Source organism: Chinchilla lanigera, unplaced genomic scaffold, assembly GCF_000276665.1.
Source record: "Chinchilla lanigera isolate Chin_1 unplaced genomic scaffold, ChiLan1.0 scaffold00022, whole genome shotgun sequence".
In the NCBI taxonomy this organism is placed as follows: domain Eukaryota; kingdom Metazoa; phylum Chordata; class Mammalia; order Rodentia; family Chinchillidae; genus Chinchilla; species Chinchilla lanigera.
The window spans coordinates 1,905,915-1,929,157 of NW_004955423.1; the positions used below are offsets into that span (position 1 = coordinate 1,905,915).

Genomic DNA, 23,243 nt, shown 5'->3' on the forward strand with positions numbered 1-23,243 from the left:
GTGGAATGTAACAGTCAGTTTTTATGGAAAACAGTATAATTCCTCAAAAAATTAAACATAGAATTACCATATATCCTAGCTGTAGGATATATGGTAACCCAAAAGAACGAAATATTAGAATTCAAAGAAGTATGTATGGACAGATCTGTAGCAGCCTTACTATGTGTATTTTGAAAAGTGGGCAAAATCTAGAAGTCCATCAGTGGATGAATGGATAAACAAATTGTCATATATATGAGATAATCAAAATATATGGAAAATGTTTTTAAATTTAAAAGTTAAAGACACATTACCATTAATGCCCTCAAAATTAGGTCCCTCACTTGAAAAAAACATATCCTTTTGTTCTTACCCTTTCTGAACCAGTTCTGAAAGTCCTCTTCTATTAGTGTCTTTACAAGGTATGATCAAAAACAGAGTGAATGCTGCTGCGTAGTGCTATCCAACAGAAAGGCAGACTTGTAAAAATATTACAGTGTGTCCTCATTTGCCTTAGTCACCACATCTGGCACTTCATGACTTCTGGCACTTTCCCAAGTCATAATAACTGTAAAAGGTAAACATTTTGAATTGATTCAGGATGCCAAGGCAGCAAAGACAGGACAAATAAAGACACTTTAGAAAAAGGACTTCCAGAACTGCCTCAGAAAGTGGCGAGAATAAGTGTGTGTGGGAGGTGCAGGGTATTTTAGGAAGACTCATGGCACTGTGCTCCCCCACTGTCCCCAGCTTCTCCATCTGATTTCTTTTTGATAAGTTATTTTTTATTTGTATATGTTTGTGATGAATAATAACTACATTCTCCTTGGGGAATAGGTACATATACATACTGAGTTTTGATCATTTGTACTTCCCCTTCCCCCCACCTGCCTCGTGGCAGTATGTCTTACTGTAATTTTTACAAAATTAAATACTGTATGTTTTAATTATATCATGTATACATACAGTGGGATATTATTCATCCATAAAAAGGAATAAACTACTAATAATGCTATAATGTCAGTGAACTGCAGAAACCTTAAGCTAAGTGAAAGAAACGAGATATAAAAGTACATATATTGTGTGATGCCATTTATAGGAAATAGTCAACATAAATAAATTCAGAACAGAATATGGGTGGTTATTTTCTAGAAGATATATAGTCATGGGTGAGAATCTGCTTGATAGGAATGATTTGGAACTACAGATATGGTTGGGTTTTGGTTTTTTGTTTTTGTTTTTTGTACTGGAAATCGAACTTAGGACCTTGCGCCTGCCAGGCAGGTGCTGTGCTGCTGAGCTATATCCCTGGCCCTATAGATGGCTGTACTACATTCTGAAGGTAGTAAGTACTGCCGAATAGTTAACTTTAAAATGGTTACTTGTATTTAGCCTGAATAAATCAGATGTTGAAAACAAATTATATGAAATTTTTTGTCTTTTTGAGACTGGGTCTCGCTATATTGTTCAGGCTGGCCTTAAACTCACTGTGTAGCCCAGGCTGACCTGGAACTCTTAGTAATCCTCCTGCCTCAGTCTCCCAAGTGTTGGGGTTAATGACAAGAAAGACCAGTTACTAGAGCAATCGTGGGGAATGAAAGGGAAGCAATGATAAGAGAAAAATTCTATAGTAAGAGGTTCTTACTGTGCCGTTATAGGCAACACTGAGGTGCCACATGAGGGATTTTAGGTCATTGGCAAGTAGAGAAATCAAGGAAAGGAATTGGTTTGAGGAGGATGATAACGTTTGTATTAAGTTTGATTTGAATATAGAAAATTGGTGTGGAAATGGAACAAGCTGCTGAGAATGTGAGATCCAGTGTGATCTCAGAGTTATGATCATAAAAGTAGCTAAGGATTAAAGGGAGTACTTTTGAGAGTGAAACTTTCAAACTTAGGGTAGATGGAAGCCTCATGGAGGTCTGAAATTACATGTAGAACTTCATGAATATAATTTTTTTTTGTTTTGAAAAATTTGAGTTTCATGCAATTCTCAAAAAAGAGTCTGTGACTCCAAAGGGTAAAAGCCATTGCTAGAGAGTGAAGCAGATGACTGATATAAAGGTAAGACTAAGAGCCAAGACGAAAGAACCAAGATAAAGCTAGGATTGAAAGTTGCAGAAAATGACAGTAGAGGGAAAAATAATGAGAACTGTTAAGTCACACATTACAAACCCTACCAATTCATATTGTACTATGCCAGCAGAAGTACTCTGTATTCTTTAGGTCCTATATAATTAGCAGTGTATTAATGGATCATTGTCATGATGGTCTGATAATTAAGAATTATGTTTTATGAACTTTCTTAATAGCAAAAAAAATTACACAGATTTACAACGGTTTTAATCCAGAGGCTAAAATAATGTTTTATATATAAAAAAAGACATTTATTATCCAGAGTTACATTATCAGAGCATTTCAGCCCTTTTAAAATTTTACTGGTATGCAGGAGTCCCTGGGTTAAATCCCCAGTACCAGAAAAAAAAAAAAAAAAAACAGAATCAAAGAAAAGGGATTTCTTAAGTGGCTGCATTAGTATTTGTGTCATAGAATAGGAAAGGAAATGGAAAGATTTCATGCTTCTGTGATTAATTTCTCTACACAGTATCTGCTTTTTCGCCGCTTCCAGTAATCATTTACATGTGTATCTTTTAAAGAAATCCACATTTCTTTTTTTTTGTTTTTGGTTTTTTTTTCCAGTATCGGGAATCGAACTCGCGACCTTGCGCTTGCCAGGCAGGCGCTGTGCCGCTGAGCTAAATCCCCAGCCCCAGAAATCCACATTTCTAAGGCAAATAGTACAGTTTTGTTCTTTTTTGGTGATTCACTTATTGTGTGTAGCTTGTTGTTATTGGTATTAGAGTAAAATAGAATTTTCAGGAAATGTGTGCTTGTGAAATCTCTTAACACTGCTGCTCAGTAGCAGTATAGTATGTGCCAGAGAGGCAATTTAAAATTTCCTAGTTACATTAAAAGAAGTAAAAGCAGGTCAAATTAATATTGTTTACTTCAGTATATTGAAAGTATTATTTTAACATGCAATCAGTGTAAGAATCTTTGAATTCTTTTTTTTTTTTTTTTTTGTGATGTGGTGCCAGGGATTGAACCCAGGGCTTTGCACTTGCTAAACAGGTGCCTTACCTTAAGCCACATACCCAGCCCTTACTTTATATTGTCTTTGAAGTGTAGTTTATATTTTATACTCAAAACCTGCCTCAATTTGAATTAACCACATTCCAGTTGCTCAGTATCAGTATGTGGCTAATGGCTACCCTGTTGGGCAGGTCAGGTCTGTAGAGTCAGAACAGATTCTTAGTGTCTGGATAGATGGACAGATAAAAGGAGGTAGTTATTTTATATGAATTGAATTTGATGAGTTTAATAACTAGTTACTATAACTCAATAATGTATTCTTTTTTAAAAATACTTGAACTGAGGAAATACCCAGGGGATATTGTGTAGATAGAATTTTTACTTTGTAGTTGCCCTTAATACCTGAATTATATCATTGAATTATTTTTACTTTATATACATGTTGATGCCTCCATGAAATCTCAGTATACGTTTATAACCTTTAGCATAAATGCAGTTCCAACTACAATGAAGATTTTGTGCTACAGCTAGAGAAGGAATTGGTTCAAGCCCGACTGAGTGAAGCTGAGTCTCAGTGTGCACTAAAGGAGATGCAAGATAAAGTTCTGGATATAGAGAAGGTAAGAAACTACTGTATATAAGTGCTGTCTGCTCCTGAATTAGTTGAGAGAAATGGTAGATATTTCTTAAGTCTTATTGAGCGGTCAAATTGGACTTGGTATCGTTACATTTAAAAAATCTTACATATTGATGCTGGGGACAGAGCTTAGTAGTAGAGCACTTGCCAGCAATCCCCAGCAACACACACACACGCACACACACACAACATATTAGAAACTAAACAAAGGGTGGGTGCGTGCACACATGTACACAACATATTGGAAACTAGAGAACAAAGTAAAACAATTTTTAAGATTGCAATTCTTTGTTGTTTCCATAGTAATCCAGGGCACATATTTAAGGATAAAAATGGAAATTAGAGCCCTTTCAGAAGAAAAGGACAAAGATAATTTTTATGGGAGGAATATTTAAATGTTAAAGAAGAGAAACTTAGAAGACAGAAATCAGTTTTCCTCAACTGTTGTATCATCTTTTGTAGAAGAGATGGGACGAATACATAGACATTCTATGCAGATTTTTTCTGAATGTAATTGCTGAAACCCTCCAACCTAGAACAAGTCACCTTAGGATATATAGGAAATTCCCCTTACTCTGAATTGTACTTACTTATAAAAGTTAACTTCTCAGTGATACTACAGACTATCAAGGCCTATTAGATAAGTAATGGAACAAGAAAAGTTTTTAGGTTTTTTTATAATGCTCAGATTTGAGCATCTGGGTGCTAGATTATGAACTTTTTGTTTTCTCATATCAATCAAATGATTGATTGCTTGGGTTCTATTGTTGGGTTCTTTGTTCTTTTTCATCCATAGATAATCTCTTAACTGTTGAATCAAGAAGCTCCATCGATAACAGATGTAAAAACCTCAGATGTCTATTTCTTAATGAAACAGAAGTATAACTAGAATCAGTAATGGAATAATTTTGCTAGATACCTGCTCGTTATTTGTATATTATCTGGCAAATTCATTCTCTGATTTGTTGTGAAAAATCAAGCAGCAATATTAAAGGAAAGGCCTAACAGAATATTTGGTCTAACTTTAGAGTAGTATTCTGGGCTCCATGATTTATATAAGAATGTAAATCTTGCAATTAGAAAGATTTTCATCATTTTGTACACAGAACTATACTTGGGTCCAAATCAAAACTGTATTTCCTGCCAAAGGGCAGTGGCATGCACCTATAGTCCTAACTACTCAGGAGGCTGAGGCAGGAGGATCACATGAGTTGATAGCAAGACCCTGTCTTGAAAGAAAGGGTTGGGGAAAGAGGTCGGAGAAAAGAAGGGAGGGAGGGGCTTCTAAAATTGCTATGTTGATGTTGATGTTTTAGAGTAGAAAGGAAATTGGAAGATTGCATTATGGTTACTTTCTTTGTGCAACATTATCTTTTTCTTCTAGCAATCTTCTTAATGTAGATGAAATAATTTTCTGATTGTCAGTTAAGAAACTAAGTCCATCACAAGAAGATGTGTTAATTTATGAGAATAACTTTATTCTGTAATTTTTGTGTGCTAATGTTCGTGTCTACTATGAAATATTTTAGAGATAGAAAACTATTGAATCAGGCCTTGAAATCTCAATACCACAGTACCTTAGTTTACCTAGGAAGCTTTCCCTAGGGCCTAATTTAAATCTCTTGGTAACTGTCTAGAGCAATTCAATACTGCACTATCCAGATGGGTCTTATAGTATGGTAAAAGATTAATCTAAATTCAAGAAAAAAATATTTAGATCACTTAGTTCAGATAGACTTGGACTTTTTCTTCAATCTTTAAAATGTGAATGATGTTTGTGCTTTATTTGGAGTTCTAATCAGAGCTGATAAGTTTATTGCCATGTAGAAAAGCATTTTTAAGACCTGTTCATTAACTCTGATTACTGTTTTCTTTTCTTCTTCTTCTTTTTTTTTTTTTTTTTTTTTTTAATATTGGGAATTGAACACAGGGTCTTGCAACTTGCCAGGCAGGTGCTGTGCCCCTGAGCTACTCTGGTTACTATTAACCGGCCCTACTCCCGATTACTATTAACAAAGCAGGGGTAGACTCTACGTCTTCAAAATTAAATATTATAGGTATTGTTTTTATTGTTTTTTATTTTGTTTTTTTCCTTTGTTTTTGTTTTTTTGCTCTTTTTCTCTTCAAAATAACAATTAAAAACACAAACAAAATAAAGTACAATTACCCTCACTTATTATTGGTGGGAATGTAAAACAGTGCAGCTACTTTGGAAAAGTCTGGCAGTTCCCCAAGTTAAATTTAAAGTGATTACTATCTGAGCCAAAAGTTCTACTCCTAAATATGTACATTAAGAGGATTGAAAATAAATGTCCACACAAAAAATTTAAAATACATGTTCCTAACAGTACTATTCATAATAGTAAAAAAATTGCAAAAAAATTCCAGATTTCCATTAATAAATGAATTCATGAATAAAATGTATTATATGCGTACAGCAGAATAGTATTTAACAATGAGCCTTGAAACACTAGTAAGTGAAATAAACTAGTTACCAAGCCAGTATTGTATGAGTCCATTCATGTGAAATGTCCAAAATAGGCACATCCCTAGACACAAGAAGTAGATCTGTGGTTGCCAGGGACTGGTATGCTGGGAAAATGAAGAATGAAGAATGATCACTAATGTGCATAAGGTTTCCTTTTTTGAGTGGGAAAAGTATTGTAAAATTATATTAGTGTGATGGTTGAGTAACTTTATGAATAATCTGAAACCACTGACTTCAATTCTCTAAAAGAGTGATTTTTATGGTTTGAATTGTACTTCAGTAAAGCTGTTTAAAATTAAACATGTTTGATACAAAATAGCTCATATTTTATTTTATTTCTTAAATTTAAAAATTCCAAATTAAATTTTGTGTCATGTTAGAGGAACAACTCTTTTCCTGATGAGAATAATGTTGCAAGACTTCAGGAGGAACTCATCGCTGTGAAACTGAGAGAAGCAGAAGCCATTATGGGTTTGAAAGAACTTAGACAGCAGGTCAAGGATTTGGAAGAACACTGGCAGGTATGTTAATATATTTTAGGTACTTGTTAAAAAGAAAGTAAAAAACACAAATGTCCAATTGTTATTAATTTGAAGTGGCTGATGATCAAAAGATGAGTTTAAAGTGAGAACTACCTTGCTTAATATCAAAATTGGAGAACGTTTATGACTTGAAAATACATTTAAGCTGTTTTTCTCTTTTTGAGTCTTACAGTGTAGTAAAAATTAAAATAAAAATCAGGTCAAATTTTTATTGTACCATTTTGCATTTTATAATCCTTTCTGTAAAGAGCTATAAGAAAATATTTTATACAGTGCATACTTTTCTTAGGCTGATATTAAATCCCTTGTTGTTCAGTGTAAAATATCAGAAGGGTGATGCCAATATAAATTTATAATTTGTTTTGAAAATGGTTATTTTGCAAAATAAATGACATTTAGCTAATTATATGTGCACAAGTTCATCCATGTAAGATGGAAACTGTTGACAAGGATCCATAAGACAAAAGAGAAGACAGGTGTAGTGGTATGTTCGGGAGGCTGAAGCAGGAGGATCACAAGTTTGAGCCCAGCATAGGTGACATCATGACTTAGTGGGACTCTCTTTCAGAAAAGGGGAGAAAAGGAGAATGTAGCTCACTGTGAAGGCTCTGTTCAATCCCCAGTACCACCACCAAAAATAAATTTTTTAAAAAGTCAAAAGGTCAGAAGAGAGAAGTAGTAAGCTACATAGTTGCAGAATAGTGATCTTGGTTGGAGTGGGTAGGAAGGGAAGAGAGAACATCTAGAAAAGACCGATATTGGCCTTAATATTGCCTTTGCTTTTTATAATATGTTTTTGCAAAAATATCAAGCTACAATAAACTGGAAATTAAATGAAACCCTAACTTCTAATATAATTCCATAGTGAATGGCTCCATGTTTTGCTTTTCTTGGGATTTCGTTGAAGATAATGTGAAAAATCTCTCATTAAGAAATTAAGGTGAACTCCTATTCAGCATAGTTCTAGAAATGGCCAGAGCAGCTAGACAAGAGACAGAAATAAAAGGAATAACGATACGAAAGGAAGAAGTGAAATTATCATTATTCGCAGATGACACGATCCTATATGTAGAACAGCCCAAAAACTCCACCAAAAGACTCCTAGAATTAATAAACAAGTTTAGTAGTGTAGCTGGATACAAAGTCAACACTCCAAAATCAATAGCATTCCTCTGTACAAAAAACAAACACATTGAGAGAGAAATTAGGGAAACCATACCTTTCACAATAGTATCCAAAAAATTGAAATACTTAGGAATCAATCTAACAAAAGAAGTAAAAGATGTATACAATGAAAATTACAGTACTCTGAAAAAAGAGATTGAAGAGAGTTTCAGAAAATGGAAAGATATTCCTTGCTCATGGATAGGGAAGTCAACATTGTGAAAATGGCTGTCCTCTCAAAATTGTTATACAGATTCAATGTAATCCCAATCAAACTACCATTAAGATACCTCAGAGATCTAGAAAAAACATTCTTAAAATTTATCTGGAACCAGAAGAATCCCAGAATAGCAAAAGCAGTCTTGGGCAACAAAGGAAAGGCAGGAGGCATCACAGTTCCTGATTTGAAATTATACTGCAAAGCTACTGTGATAAAATCAGCATGGTATTGACAAAAAAAAAAAAAAAAATCCTGAGGATCAGTGCAACAGACTAGAAGATGCAGCCACAAACATACTCAGCCACCTTATCTTTGACAAAGGGGCCAAACATGTTCACTAGAAGAAAGATAGCCTCTTTAACATATGGTGCTTGAAAAACTGGCTGTACATGCCAAAGACTAACACTAGACCTATATCTATCACATGCACTAAACTAAAGTGAAAACGGGTTAAAAATCTAAATATCAAGACGGAAACACTAAATCTACTAAAGAGAAAATAGTTAGAAATCTTGAAGACATAGGGGTAGGCAGAGAGTTCATGAACAAAAAACAAATTGCAAGGGAAAGAATCAACAGCTGGGATCTCATTTTATGGATAAGTTTTTGCACATCAAAAGAAATCACCAACAGAGTAAAAAGAAAACCCACAAATTGGGAAAAAATTTTAACCAACTGTCCCTCAAACAAAAGACTTCTATCTAGACCATATAAAGAATTGAAAAAAAATCAGGCCCCCCAAATTCAAAGACCCAATCCAGAAATGGGCATCTGAGATAAATACACATATCTCTGATAAAGAAATACAAATGGTAAATAAATACATGAAAAAATGTTCAACATCATTAGTTATTTGAGAAATGCAAATTAACACTGAGATTCCATCTCACCCCAGAAAGAATGGCTGTCATCAAGAAATCAACCAATACAGGGCCGGGGATCTAGCTCAGCAGCATAAGTACTTACCTGACAAGCCTGAGGTCATAAGTTTGATACCTGGTACCAAAAAAAAAAAAAAAAGAAATCAACCAATACAAATGCTGGCAAGGCTATGGGGAAAAGGGAACCCTTCACTATTGATGGGAGTGTAGACTGGTGCAGCCACTGTGGAAATCAGTCTGGAGATACCTCAATAAACTAGGATTAGAGGTCTCATTCAACCCCACTATTTCCCCCTTGGCTATTTTTCCAGAAGAACTGAAAATGTCATACCACAGAGATATATGTGTACCCATGTTTATAGCTGTGCAATTTGTAATAGCTAAATCTTGGAAACAATCCAAATTCCATCAACTAGGAATGGTTTAAAAAGATGTATTTTTATACAATGGAGTATTACTCAGTTGTAAAGAAAGATAAACTTGGCTTTTATAGGTAAATTGGTGCAACTTGAGACCATACTCATAAGTGAAATAAATCAGACTCACATGTGTAAAGATTGTATTGTTTCCCTAGTATAAGAACCTGAAAGAGTAAATAAAATCTGAAAGATAGAATAGATATCATGAAAGGGAAAGAACTCAAAAGGAAAGAGCAGCTGGGATGAGGGAAAGGAGAAAAAGAAGAAAAAATATATATAGTGTCTTGGTTACTTTTCTCTCATTGCAGAGACAAAATACTTGACACCCAAAATTGAGGAAGAAAAAGTTTATTTTGCTCACAGTTTGTGGAGGTTTCGGTCCCTACTAGGCTGGCTCCAAGGCAGAGTGGCACGTGGCAGAGGGCAACAGTTCATGGCGGCAGAACACAGCAAAAGCAGCAAGAGCAAATAGGGGAAGTGCAGACAGTGAGCCTCTTGCCCTCCCTTACACTGTATGCACACTGCCTGCCCCAGGGCGGGTGCAGCGCTCACACCCATAATCCCAACACTGGACCATGGATCAATCATAAACTCTAGAAGCCTGCCCCATGACTGCATGAGGCTTTGGGGGACATCCAGACACAATCCAGAACATACATACACACAGGATAGCTAAGATAATTGTACCAGTAATTTCTGGTGGTTTATTAAAAGGAACAGTTAATGTTTGTTTGATCAATCTTACATACCCATATCTGGTTATCTGAATAACCACTTTGAAGATAACCATATGTAATCCAAAAACCATTGTTAATTTCCTATCACCTTGTGTTGAAATTCTCTATCATTTTTATTGTTTTTGTGTTGTTTGTTTGTCTTTGTTGTTGTTATTTTGATTTGTTCTTTTCTCTTTAAAGTAAAAAAAAAATTAGGGTGAAAATTGTATTCTTTATAAAGAATTACTTTTGAACTATGTCTGAGTTTACATCCTTGATCTTCCACTCACTGGCTGTGTAACTCCTCTGAAGTTACTTAATCATAGCATCCATGTTTTGACCTGTAAAATGAAGATAATAATTCCTAACTTTTAAGATTTACTTGGCATTTCTGGGGAATGCTTAATACAGGATCTATGCTGAAAGACATGCTCTGTAAGACTTAACTTTTACCTCAGTACTGAGAGAATTAATGGCAATATTTTTTATGCTTTAGCGCCACTTATCTCGTACTACTGGAAGATGGAAAGACCCTCCTAAGAAAAATGCTGTGAATGAGTTACAAGATGAACTGATGACCATTCGACTTAGAGAAGCGGAAACACAGGCAGAAATTAGAGAAATAAAACAAAGGATGATGGAAATGGAAACACAGGTATGATGAAAAAGCCCAGTAGGTTTAAAAGTATCAGCAGATCAAAGTTTAGTGGATAGATTGTATCATTTCTAGAATAAAGGCAAAAGATGAAGAAGATACGAAACCATTTGTAGACCAAATAGAGGGCTGAAAGTTGTTCCCTTTGATTTCAGAGGTTTAATTTCTGATTTGGCCTGTCCAACAAAGTTTGCACAAATAATTATATTGAGCAGATATATTTGCTTTTTAGGTAAAACTCATAGGATTGTCTTGTTGCACAGTTTGAGAGGGAACTTACATGTGGGACAAAATTCTGCAACCTCACTACTTAGCATTTTGGGCTAGAGAATTCTTCATTTCATGGAGTTGACCTGTGCATTGTAGCATGTTTAGCAACATTCCTAACCTTTACCCATCAGATGCCAGTAACATCTCTCTCCTCCCAGGACGTGATGACCGAAACTGTCTGTACACCTCTCCACATGTCCCAAAGGGGGCAGAATTGCCTGTACTTGAGAACCACAGGTGATGTGGAATAGGAGGTGAATGATGTTTCATCAAATTGTATGATGTGATGAGCCTCTTTTCAAGTCCCCCCTTTCTCTAATAAATCCTATCTTAAATATACTTCACTAAGATTTTCCAAAACCTCTTCACAAAATCCATTTGTGTTGTAAAAGCACACTTTTTCTGTGGTAGATTTGTATGGATTATTTTCCACGTATAGCTGTATCTTGGTAGTCATGGGAACTGCACAATCCCCACAGATGCCTAAGTCCCTTAGTATTAACCTTTGTATATTCTCCCATATATCCAGTAATCTCTGGAGTACTTATACCACCTAGTATGATGCAAGTGCTGTGTAAATAGTTGCTGTTATACTTGTTTAGGGAGTAATGGCAAGGAAAAAGGTATGCAAATGTTCAGGATAGGTGTAATTCTTAAAAAGTATTTCTGATTACTGGTTGAATCCATGGAAGTGGAACCCTTGGATACAGAGGCTGCCTGTACTCTGAATATTTTCAAAATATTCATCAGTCAGCAGGGGGCATAGTTAACTTGGGTCTCATTCTGAACTGTATGCAAAGGAATCATCTCATCTCAAACATGATAGTATGAGTATATTTCTTAAGAATAAAAAGTATCTTGTTTTACATTGTTCAAAGTTATTTTCTTATATTTTTCTGTGTAATTAAAAATGACCCTGAAGAGGAACTGTAAGCTTTGCAGACTCAAAATTCTAGATTTTATGGCGAGAAATTTTATTTTTACAATCAGGATTTATCTTAGTACAGAAAATAAAAACATAATCATAACTTTTAAGGCATTATTGTGGTTCTGTCTCATAGTAAGTAGACATGAAAAAATCAAATTGAACAAACATGTGAAACACTAAAGCATTATCCAAGTTACTAAAAGACTTGAACTTCAGAAATCAGGCAGGCAGAGATAGTGTTTTTTATCATTCAGAAATCTGGTAAATGGAAAGTTAGAGAGAAGTTGGTATCAATAAAAGGAGGGAAAAGAATTCCAATTCGGTGGTTTTTGGGCAAAGACTTTCTGTAGAATTTGTATTTTGAGCCATGTCAGACTAGAAAGTGTGGTTTTGGATAGAGTTCATTAATAGGTGGGTGGTGTAAGGCACTGGTTCCTAAATGCCAGCACTTGGACTGGTATGGTTTTTCTTACTGAAAAATAAGAAAGAAAAAGTGGTGTTATGGTGGTGGCATATATTCATCTAAAAAATACATCAAGTACTTATGTATCTACCATCTAGACTGAGATTTATCCTTTATACATGTAACTCTTAATTCCTCCATTAAATTTTTAAACACCATATTTTTTGATCAACTCTTATACTTTTCAAAATTTGATCTAACAAAATTATTTACAACTCTGAACATACTAAAAACTGCCAAACTATACACATACTTGAAGTGAATTTTATATGTGAAGCTCCATCTTGAAAGTGTCCTATTTCACATCTTCTTTTAGCTGTCAAGTTCAGTCCATGCTTTGTGATTCTGTTTGGATTCATCTCTGTCACTTTGCTATCTGTTTATTGGACATTTATTATGGTTTCATTTTATCTTCACAGCTGACTTTGTGTTTTTATATTCTTTTGAAAAAAATTTTAGTGATTGTCCTAGGTCAGAGGTGGTAAACCTATGCATGTGTCTTGTTTTTCTTTTACGATAAAAGATGTTAATACATGAGTTGTTTTTTCTAAACTAAAACCTTGGTATTTGGATTTTATTGCAGTGTTCACACTTCGTGATAAATAAGTGAATTTTGGGTCGCAGTTTGGGCACTTGTCTCTAAAAGGTTTGTCTCACTGCTGTAGGTTTTGTAATACATATCTTCAATCAGTGAGTTCTTTCAAATAATAAATTTTTGTTTGTTTGTTTTTGTTTTTGTTTTTCTTCCTGTACCAGGAATTGAACTCACGACCTTGCACTTGCCAGGCAGGCGCTGTGCCACTGAGCTAAATCCCCAGCCCCTCAGATAAAAAATTTTTAATTATAACTAATAAATTCTAGGTTTCTCGTGTAATATAAAATCTGTACAACAGTATATTTTCAATTCTGCCCCTCCTATGTACTATTGTTTTTATACATTTTATACTGTATGCAAACAATTTTTCTTTCAATTGGTATTTTTCATAAAAATTAACATTTTACATGAAATTTCTTTTCCCTTCAGTTATTCTGTTTCAGCGCTCCTTATTACTTTGTGCACATCCATGTTTCTGTCTGGTGTATTCTTCCTTCTGATTAAAGAACTTTGGATAATGTTTCTTACAGTACTGATTTTCTGGCAGTAGATTCTCTTAGTATTTGTTTCTTTGAGAAAATATTTATTTCTCTTAAAAAGATTTTTAGGGTATTAAAATCTGTATTGACAAGTTATTTTCCTTGGACACTGGAAATCCATTATCTTTGTTCAGAAACCATGCAAGTCAAAACTCTGTTGTACTTTTTGTTCCTCTACATGTAATACATTCACCTCTCTGGCTGGCTTTAACATTTTCTGTCCTTCATTTTTAGCAGTTTGAATATGATATACCTGGATGCGTCTTTTGCTGTTTTCTTCTGTAAGTTTCCTGGATCTGTGGATTTATGTCTACTGTGAATTTTGGCAAGTTCCTGGTCATTATGTCTTCAAGCATTTCTTCTGTGCATACACTCTTCTTCTGAATTCCATGTGTTGGGTTATTTCATGTTGTCGAACAAGTCCTGTTCTGTTCTGTTTGGGTATGATCCCAGGGTTTCAAATGCACTACTGAGCTATACCTCCAGCCTTCATTCATGTTGTCTACATATCTTGGATGCTGTATTCCCTCCCTCGTACATACTCTCATTTTTTCTGTGTTTCCAGCTTTTATTAATTGAAATATTACTTTTGACTTAGTAAGTCCACGAATTCTTTTGTTCCCTTGTTGAAGTATCCAACAAGTCATTGAAAGACATTTACAGTTGTCACTGGTTTTCATTTCCAGCTTTTCAGTTTGATTCTCACAGGTCCCATTTTTCTGCTGATATTACCTATCTGATCTTGGATATTTTTCACCTTTCCATAGAGTCTCTGACATATTAATCATGTTTATTTTAAATTCCCTGTCAGATAATTTCAACATCTGGGGCCGGGAATATAGCTCAGTGGCACAAGCGCCTGCCTGGCAAGTGCACGGTCCTGAGTTTGATTCCCAGTACCAGAACAAAACAAAACAAAACAAAACAAAACAAAACAAAACAACATTTGGATCATGTACAAAGCTGGTTCTGTTGATTGGTAAGGCTCTAGGTAGTGTTTTGGGGTATTTGCTTCTCTATTTGCGTTCTCCTCTGCTTTGTAAATTTTTGTTGAAAGCTAGATATTTTGTATAGGATAATAGTCTAAGGTTAATAGTTTTTATGCCTAGAAATGGGTATACCTGTCCTTTTGCCAGGCTTTTCATATATGAGATTTGAGTTAATATAGTTGAAGTGGATTGAGTTGAGGTTTGTTGTTTCTGTGGTGATCTACCATGCACCGTAAGCTATAAATTCCTTTGGCAATAATTACGTTTAGAGTATGGGCTGGTTTGCCAGTGGGCTTTTCTGTGAGTCTTTAGGTCTTTTCTCTGGACAGCACCTTGTGAAGTGGGTCTGCTGCTGTCAATATTCCTGTTACTTGTGCGAAAAGTTGAAGGAGCAAGGGTGTTACTTATTGTTTTAATGAAGCCTAAGTCTTAGGGCTGCATTATGTTTTTGTCTCTGGGTTATTTGGCCTTTTCATGTTTCTGCCCACCTCCAGCTATAGTTTTAGGCCCCAATATAATCCTGCTGCTGCCCCCAGATGCAGTGGTTTTCACCAGGGTCTCAAGGACAACAGTGTTTATTATCCCTGCCCCACAAAGATTAAAGCACTCATTTCTTAGAGGAAAAAGGCAAGATGAAGTGCCCCTCCCTGATGTCTATCCCATGAATATGTCTCTTAGGACTCTCACCAGTCTTTTTGTGTTTAGCTATAGGGGTATGTGATGAAAAAAAACATAAAAGTTGTGAACTTTTTTAGATTTGTTTCTTATAGGGCTCCATGTCCTCTAAGTCATCCAGTACTTGGCCTCCACCAATTCTTTATTTATTTTAGCTGAATTTTCTTAACTAAGAAAGTGCTTAGGCTGTTCATGGTGGTGTGTTCCTGCCTTTCTGGGAGGGTGAGTGTCTTAGTTACTTTTCTCAAAGGAGGATAGGTTTATTTAGCTCACAGTTAATAGAGGTTTCAGTCCATAGTTAGCTGGCTCCAAGGCAGGGTGGCATGGCAGAGGGGCATCACAGAGGAGAAACAGTTCATTGCAGTTAAAAGAGAAGCAAGGAAGGGACAATCACAGCTCTTTCTATCACTTTTATTTTACCCAGGATACGTAGGGTGAGGGGACTGGGGATATAGCTCAGTGGCATAAGTGCCTGCCTGGCAAGCACAAGATCCTGAGTTTGATTCCTGGTACCAGACAAAAAAACAAAAAACAAAAAACAAAAAAAAAATGCTAGGATACATAGGGTGAGTAGCACTCACACCCTTAATTCTAGTGCCTCGATCCTAGCATTGCACTATGAATCAATTCCAGTGTCACACACTCTAGATCCAGCCACCTCTGGAAAAGCCCCACATATGACCATATGAGGCTTTCAGGGGAGGCATCAAGACATAGACCATAACACTGATGAAGGAGGATTGCAAGTTCAAGCCCAGCCTGCACAATTGAGTGAGATTCTGTTTCAAAATTAAAAATAAAAGGGTTGGGGTTGTGACTCAGTGCAAAGACCCAGGGCTCAGGCTTCATACTGCAAGAGGGGGAAGTGTGAAGTCCTGTCCTATCCAGGGGGCTTCTGTGTTGGACTTAAAGTTCAGCTGCCTTTCTTTTTCTCTTATTTATTCAGTATTCTTTTTTAGGGAGCAGTATTCTTTTTCTTTGCATCCACAGTCAAATCAAAAGTCCTGATTATGATACTCTTTTCCCCCTTACCTAGTTTCTGTTGAAGTTAGTTTCTTTTTCCCACTCTTATCTGTACTGTTTAACTTTTATAATTCTTTTTATTTTCTATTAGTGTTTATTACCTGAAAAAAAAATGTAAAATCCTAAAGTTCATATCTCCATTCTAAAAAAGTTGTTATTGTACATCTTGTGCCTTCAAATTACCAGACATTATTGTTGCTTTAAGAATCACTACTCTTTGGATTTGTCTGTTTGCCAGTATTTTGCTATTCTTGCATTTGACAGTTTCTTGCTAATTTCAATCCTGACTTGAAAACTCTTTTACTTTCTTCTTGAGACAGTGCCTCACTAAGCTGCCCAGGTTGGCCTCAAACTCATAATCCTCCTACTTTAGCCTCCGAAGTGGTTGAGATTACAAGTGTACACCACTAAATGTAGCTTTATCTTACTGTCTTAAAATAAATTTACTTTCTCCCTTTCTTTAGCATTCTAAGTTGTGTTATTTTTTTATTTTATGGAGAAAAGGTAAAACAAGATTTCATTACAAAATAATAGAATAACAGTACATTAATAATAAAATACATTACATATTGTTATCTTCAAAGTAATTGCCCCAGGTGCAAGATACAGGCATAAACATTTCTCCAATCAATATTAGCACAAACCTTCCTTTTTAATGAACTAAGAGACACTAATAGTGTAACTGACTTGCATTTTTTCCCTTTTCCCTACTGTCCTTTCCCCTTTCACCTATCCTAGTTTCTTTTCCTTTTGAACAATTTCTTTATATTTCACAATATCTATTGTACATTTTAGACTTTATTTACTTTTAGTTTCTCACACCAGGGAAGCAATATGATGTTTACACATGAATCTGATTTATTTCACTTATGAGTATTGTCTCAGTTGGCATCCATTTACCCATAAAAACCTCTAGTTTATCCTTCTTTATGGCTGAATAGTACTCCATTGTCATTATAATATATCTTTTTTATGCTTTATTTATTTGTTTTTGTTATAATATATCTTAATACGGATTCTTTTGTGTTTATCCTGGACAAGTGCTTCCTGTGGACTCATATTTTTTATTTTTATTTTTAAATATATTTGTGAAAAATTCTCAAATACATCATCTTTTAAACCATATAACTTTAAAAAAGTTTTTTTATCCTGCATCCCTTATTAGGTTATTTTGGACCTTATTCTTTTTTTTATGTGTCATGATCTCTTTTGGGATACTGTTTCTTTAAGTACCTTAATCTCTCTTTAACCTTTCAATTAATTTTTAAAATATCAGTGGCTATATTTTTACAGAAATTTTATTTGGCTTTTTAAAATTTGACTGAAATGTTTCATATTTATTTATGCTTTATGCTTTTGCTTCATCTGTTATATCTTCAATAATTTTAAACATGAGCTGTTTTATAAAAAATCCTTATAATGATTATCTAGAGCTCTTAATAATACATTCTTGGTATCATTTTTGTCTACTGTTTCTCAGTTATGGTCATTTCTTGGGTTTTATGTGTGTTTTGTAATCTTGAATTGTGGCCTTGTGTCTGGGAGGGACTTTCCTATGTTGAAGTTGTATCCTTCTGAAGTGTAGTTATTTCAGTTGTGGTAAGTAAGACAATTAAAAAGTTGTGGAGCCAGGCATGGTGGTGCACGCCTATAATCCCAGCACTTGGGAGTCTGAGGCAAGAGGATCACTGGGAGGCCAGCCTGGACCACAAAGTGAGTTCAAGGCCAGCCTGAACTACATAGTGAAAACCTATCTCAAAAAAAAAAGTCAAAAAAAAAAAAAGTTGAGGGTATTTTAAGTAAGGTACTAAGAAGTTCACCTAATTTTGTAGGCAGCCAGTCATCTTGGCACATGCCTATAATTCTAGTACTCAGACACTGCAAGTTCGAGGTTAACCTGGCTACATAGTGAATTCAAGGCCAGTTTAAACTGCATAGCAAGACCCTGTCTCAAAACAAGAAAAAAGACATAAAAACAAGAAATTTTGTAGTCAGAATTTGTTGAGTAAAAGTGAGAAAGGATACCATGACATAGAGGTTGGGCTTACAAAGACATTTCTTCTGAGAGGCAGGAAAATATGAAGAGCCAGACACACTGGTACGTGTTTGTAGTCACAGTTACTCAGGAGACTGAAGCAGGACAAAGTAGGTAGAATAGTACTAGTGACAACCAACCATTTCTTTTCTTTTTTAAATTTTTAAATTATTTTTTAACCAACCATTTAAGTATCTGTAAAGTTTCAGATATTTATAAGACTCATGTCACATATTTTACTCATATAATCTTTGCAACACAGTTTGAGAAGGCAAGTAACAAGATCTGTATCTTTTCTAGTGTACTGAAATTTGTTGGGATTAAGTAACTTGGTCAAGATTGAAGAATTTATTACCTTTTTTTAGTTGTACAAGTTCCTATTAGTTCTATCAGTCCACCAGTAGAATAATTTGGGATTGAGAGAATTCAAACTGGGTCAATCCTGAATGGGAAATCGACCTCATGTTACTCAATGTAGGATCAATATTTTTTAGCTTACTCTATAATTATATTACAGTAAGCACCTAGCATTTATTGAACTCTTGCTATGTACTGGGCTTCCTTATATATATTATCTCATTTAGTTTTGAAGACAACCAAATGAGAAATAGAAAGTATCTCTGTAGACATTTGTCAAATGAGGAAATAGAGGATCTGAGATATTAACTAGTAGCTTTATTACTAAATAGCAAAGCCAAAATTCAGAACCAGTTTGTGTTTCATTAAAGAAGACTATGATATTGGAGGAATGTAAAAGTACACACGTGTTTTGTAACATAAAGGACTTTACAATCCAGTTAGTAGTTGTGCTAACTTTTGTTCAATTTATTATTTTTTTTTATTTTAAGAACTGGAAAGAAGAATTTAATTCATCATTCCCCTACTCACTTAGCTTCTTCAGAAATGGTTATCTTCCAAGAAAAAAAAAAGGTTATCTCCAAGTTGTATGTAAACATCCTTACTGTTTACAAATGTTTTTGTATAAATGATACATTGGCTTCTGAGTTTCTGATATTGAACATGTGTATTCCTTTGGAGGATTAGATTATTAAAGCAGCTTTATATCTTATTTTTTTCAGTGTTTAGTTGTTGAATATGATCAACCAATACTAATAACATTTTCATAATGTTGCAGTAGAAATCTTTGTCTTTTAATATATAGTGTACATATTTGTATTTCTGATTATTAGAACCAAATCAATAGTAATCATCTTCGAAGAGCAGAACAGGAGGTGATCAATCTGCAGGAAAAGGTGCACTACCTTTCTGCCCAGAACAAAGGACTGCTTACCCAATTAAGTGAAGCAAAGCGCAAACAAGCAGAGATCGAATGCAAGGTAAATATATCAAATAGCTGGTTTATGTTTTTTGTCAATGTAATAATGCCTTTTATAGGTCTACTTCATTTTCTTTCAAAATAAAACAATCTTCCCACATTTCTTAAACTTGTTTTGGTAGTTTCTTTCAGACCAATTTATCTTGTCTTGTTAGATGGATATCATAAACCTCCTTTTCAAACATGTCCTTAGTTATCTTAATTTTCTGCATTTTCTTCTCTTTTTTCTTTTCTTTTCTGTTCTGTTCTTTTCTTTTTACTGACCTTGTACAATGTTTCTTTCAACTTAAAAACCAAAGCTTTTAGTGGTACAACTAAAAGACAGGAAAAATGAATGTATTTCCCATTACTCTTTTTTTTTTTCTTTCCCTATTCTTTTAATCAGATTTTCTGCTTGCGTGTATGTGTGTGTGTGTGCGCGTGCGTGTGTGTGTATAAGCATTTGATTCAGAAAGCATTAAAAGACAAAAGTGTTTGTGATCAAGGACATTTTTTCTTGACATTTATCATCTAGCATTGATCAGAGAGAGAAATTGAGGGTAAAGTGGAGGAGAGGATTTGTGTGTGTGTGTAATAACTAAAGAGATGGGTATAGTCTGAGCATTAGAATGGGTTATAAGGTTTTAAAATATAAACACAAATTATAAGATTTTAAAATAAAGTAGGAATCCACCTCATAGATAGTAGAAATGATGCCCTTTAACTACATATTCTAGCCATATTATTCTATGAGAAATAAAGACTTTCAATGGCACGTATAATGCTGTAATTCCATCAACTTGTTCTGATGTCATTAAAAACCAAGAGTGAAGCTTGAGTGGTTTATCAGTGTCACTAAAATCCACAGATGAAATTACATCCTAATAAATATGCATGGCTGTTACAATTTATGCTGACAGAAATCTGTAGGCAGTACTAAAATTTGTACTAACAGAAGCATAGTCCAATTTGAAGGTTTTGACTAGACTAATTGAAAAATAAAATGTGAAATGGAGGTTGTATTAATCTGATTTGGCATACTGCTGCCTGACTGAGTTTTTATTATGCTAAATTGTCTATGCTGACTGTTTTTTTATGCTGACTTTTAATAGGTAACTAAATTTAATCTTTTATCATTATTGATGTGTTTTCTTTAAACACTTGATGACATGTTAGGATTTAATATCACTGCTAAGTATCTTAAGGTCTATTAGCAAAATAAAAGGTTTTGGGAAATAAATATTTGTGGAACTTGAAAATGAAAAAGATTTTTCCCTCTGAATTTGTCCAAATAGTGGGTACAGATTCAGAATATTACAAAATTTCAAGAAGAAGTATAGAATTAGTACCTCTATTAATACCTCTATTAAGTACAGAGACTATCTCATTTCTCCATGTTTAATTTGTATATTGATTTATTTTATTATTTGTAGTACCATTGCAGGTGTTAATAATTTTTTTTCAGATTTTAATTAATACCATGTATTGTAATCCTAGCACCTTGTACTTTCTGAGTAAATATGTATATATTACCTTGTTATGTTGGAACATAGGAACAAATCTAACTTTTTAAAGGAAGCCAGTCCTTGAATTACACAAATTTTATTTATTTTAATATAGTTTTATATAATTGTAGCTTACAATTGTTGGTAATTATTAAAGCTCATTTTATTTTTCATTTATGCACAATGTCTGATATGGTTTATAGTGTTAACTTTATTTTCTTGCTACAAATGAATTTAAATATTTTCAATTAAAGATAAATAGTATGTTTATGATCTCGTTTCAAAATCCAAAAGACTTTAAAACCCAAAAGTTCATCTATAAATTTTACACAAATTAATTTGGAGGTAAAATCTGATTTAATTGAATGTAGCCATCTACAATTTGTTTTTATACCACTTGATACAGATATTTTTATATCATTTTACTTGATGATACTGGATTAACTTGTGGTTAATACACCTTAATAATTTTACCTTACTTTTCCAACTTTAGTATATGTGCTGCCAATGCTAGGACTCTTTTACTTTTCTAAAATCTGGAAAATTCTCAGTTTGAAACATACCTGGTTTATTACTTTGTTTTGTTTGTCACCCTAGAACAAGGAGGAAGTAATGGCTGTGAGACTCCGAGAAGCAGATAGCATAGCTGCTGTGGCTGAACTACAGCAACACATTGCTGAGCTTGAAATCCAGGTACTAAGTGAAAAGAATAAAGTACCTCCAAATGCCATATAGTAATTCTCCCTTCCCTGTGCCTGTGAACAATGCCTTCCTTATATCTTCATCCTTATGGGTATAGTTCTGTTTTTATTTCCAGGTCCATTTTTTTTTTATTGTGGTAAAATATATACAACATAAAATTTACTATTTTAAAGTGTACAGTTCCGTGGCATTAAGTACATTTACACTGTTGTGTAAACGTCACTACCATCCATCTCCAGAACTCTTTCATCTTCCATGACTGAAACTCTGTATCCATTAAGCTAATTTCTCATTCTCTCCTCCTGCCTACCTGGCTCCCCTCCTGCCCCTGCCACTAATCGTTGTACTTTTTGTGTCTATATTTGAGTATTCTCTAGGTACCTCGTGGAAGTAGAATCATAGAGTACTTGTGCTTTTGTGACAGGCTTATTTCATTTAGGCATAATGTCCTTCAGGTTCATTCATGTTACAACATATAGCTGAACATGCTTTCTTTTTAGGCCTGAATATTATTCCACTGTGTATACTACATTTTTATTATCTTCATTCTTTGCTTCCACTTTCGGGCTATTGTGAATGATGCTGCTAAGGACATGAGTGTACAAATACCTGCAGTCATTTCTTTTGAGGATATATGTCACACTTAGATCATGTGGTAATTCCATTCAAGTTCACATTTTCACCTACGTGTGCTAACTTTCTGGGGCTTTTTAAAAAGAAACTTTTCTCTAAATGGATATGAATTGGATTTCATTGTGGATTTTATTTGCCGTTTTCTAATGATTAATAGTATTGAACATTTTTAAATTAACTTACTTGACATTCCAGTATCTTCTCTGGAAAAATGTCGACTTACATTCTTTTCCTATTTTTGAGTCAGTATGTTTGGTTGGTGGTAAGTTGTAGGGGTTTTTCTGTTGTTACTGTATTCTTGATATCGGTCCTTTACTCTAGTGTTTGTGAATATTTTCTCCCATTCTGTGGGTTATCTTTGTTATTTTTTGATAGTGTCCTTTGATGCACAAAAGTTTCAAATTTTGTTGAAGTGCAAAAGTTTTACAAATATATTGTTGTTTCTGTAGAAGTTTTTAATTATATTTTTTATTCACAACAAACCACAATACAGTATCCCCCTGCCCGTCCCCGCTGGAAAGGTTTTACTCACACATAGTACAGTTATTATAACATTTAGATTTTTTTCCCACCTGAAATTTCTTTCTTTTTAATTTTAAAAATAAAAGGAGGAAAACATTAACAGACAGACAACCTTTTACAAAATAGCAAAAGAACAATACAGACAATACAGAGTTACAAACGAAGTAGTAGGAGATTAACAATGCTTGTTGTATTACATATTGATATCTTCAAAGTGGTTTCTCATGAAAACAGATAGAGACATGCAATGTTGAT

The 23,243-nt window shown here is 34.3% G+C and overlaps 1 protein-coding gene across 9 annotated transcripts in view; it reads left to right on the forward strand.

Annotated features, from left to right (window-relative positions):
• Positions 1 to 23,243, forward strand: part of Evi5 (ecotropic viral integration site 5) — a 213,307-nt gene that overhangs the window by 121,660 nt on the left and 68,404 nt on the right. For all 9 annotated transcript variants that reach the window (XM_013514419.1, XM_013514420.1, XM_013514422.1 and 6 more), the window contains 5 exons: positions 3,558 to 3,692; positions 6,578 to 6,718; positions 10,636 to 10,794; positions 19,502 to 19,648; positions 21,729 to 21,824. In XM_013514419.1, the coding sequence (XP_013369873.1) occupies positions 3,558 to 3,692; positions 6,578 to 6,718; positions 10,636 to 10,794; positions 19,502 to 19,648; positions 21,729 to 21,824 (678 nt within the window). The remainder of the gene's footprint in view (positions 1 to 3,557; positions 3,693 to 6,577; positions 6,719 to 10,635; positions 10,795 to 19,501; positions 19,649 to 21,728; positions 21,825 to 23,243) is intronic.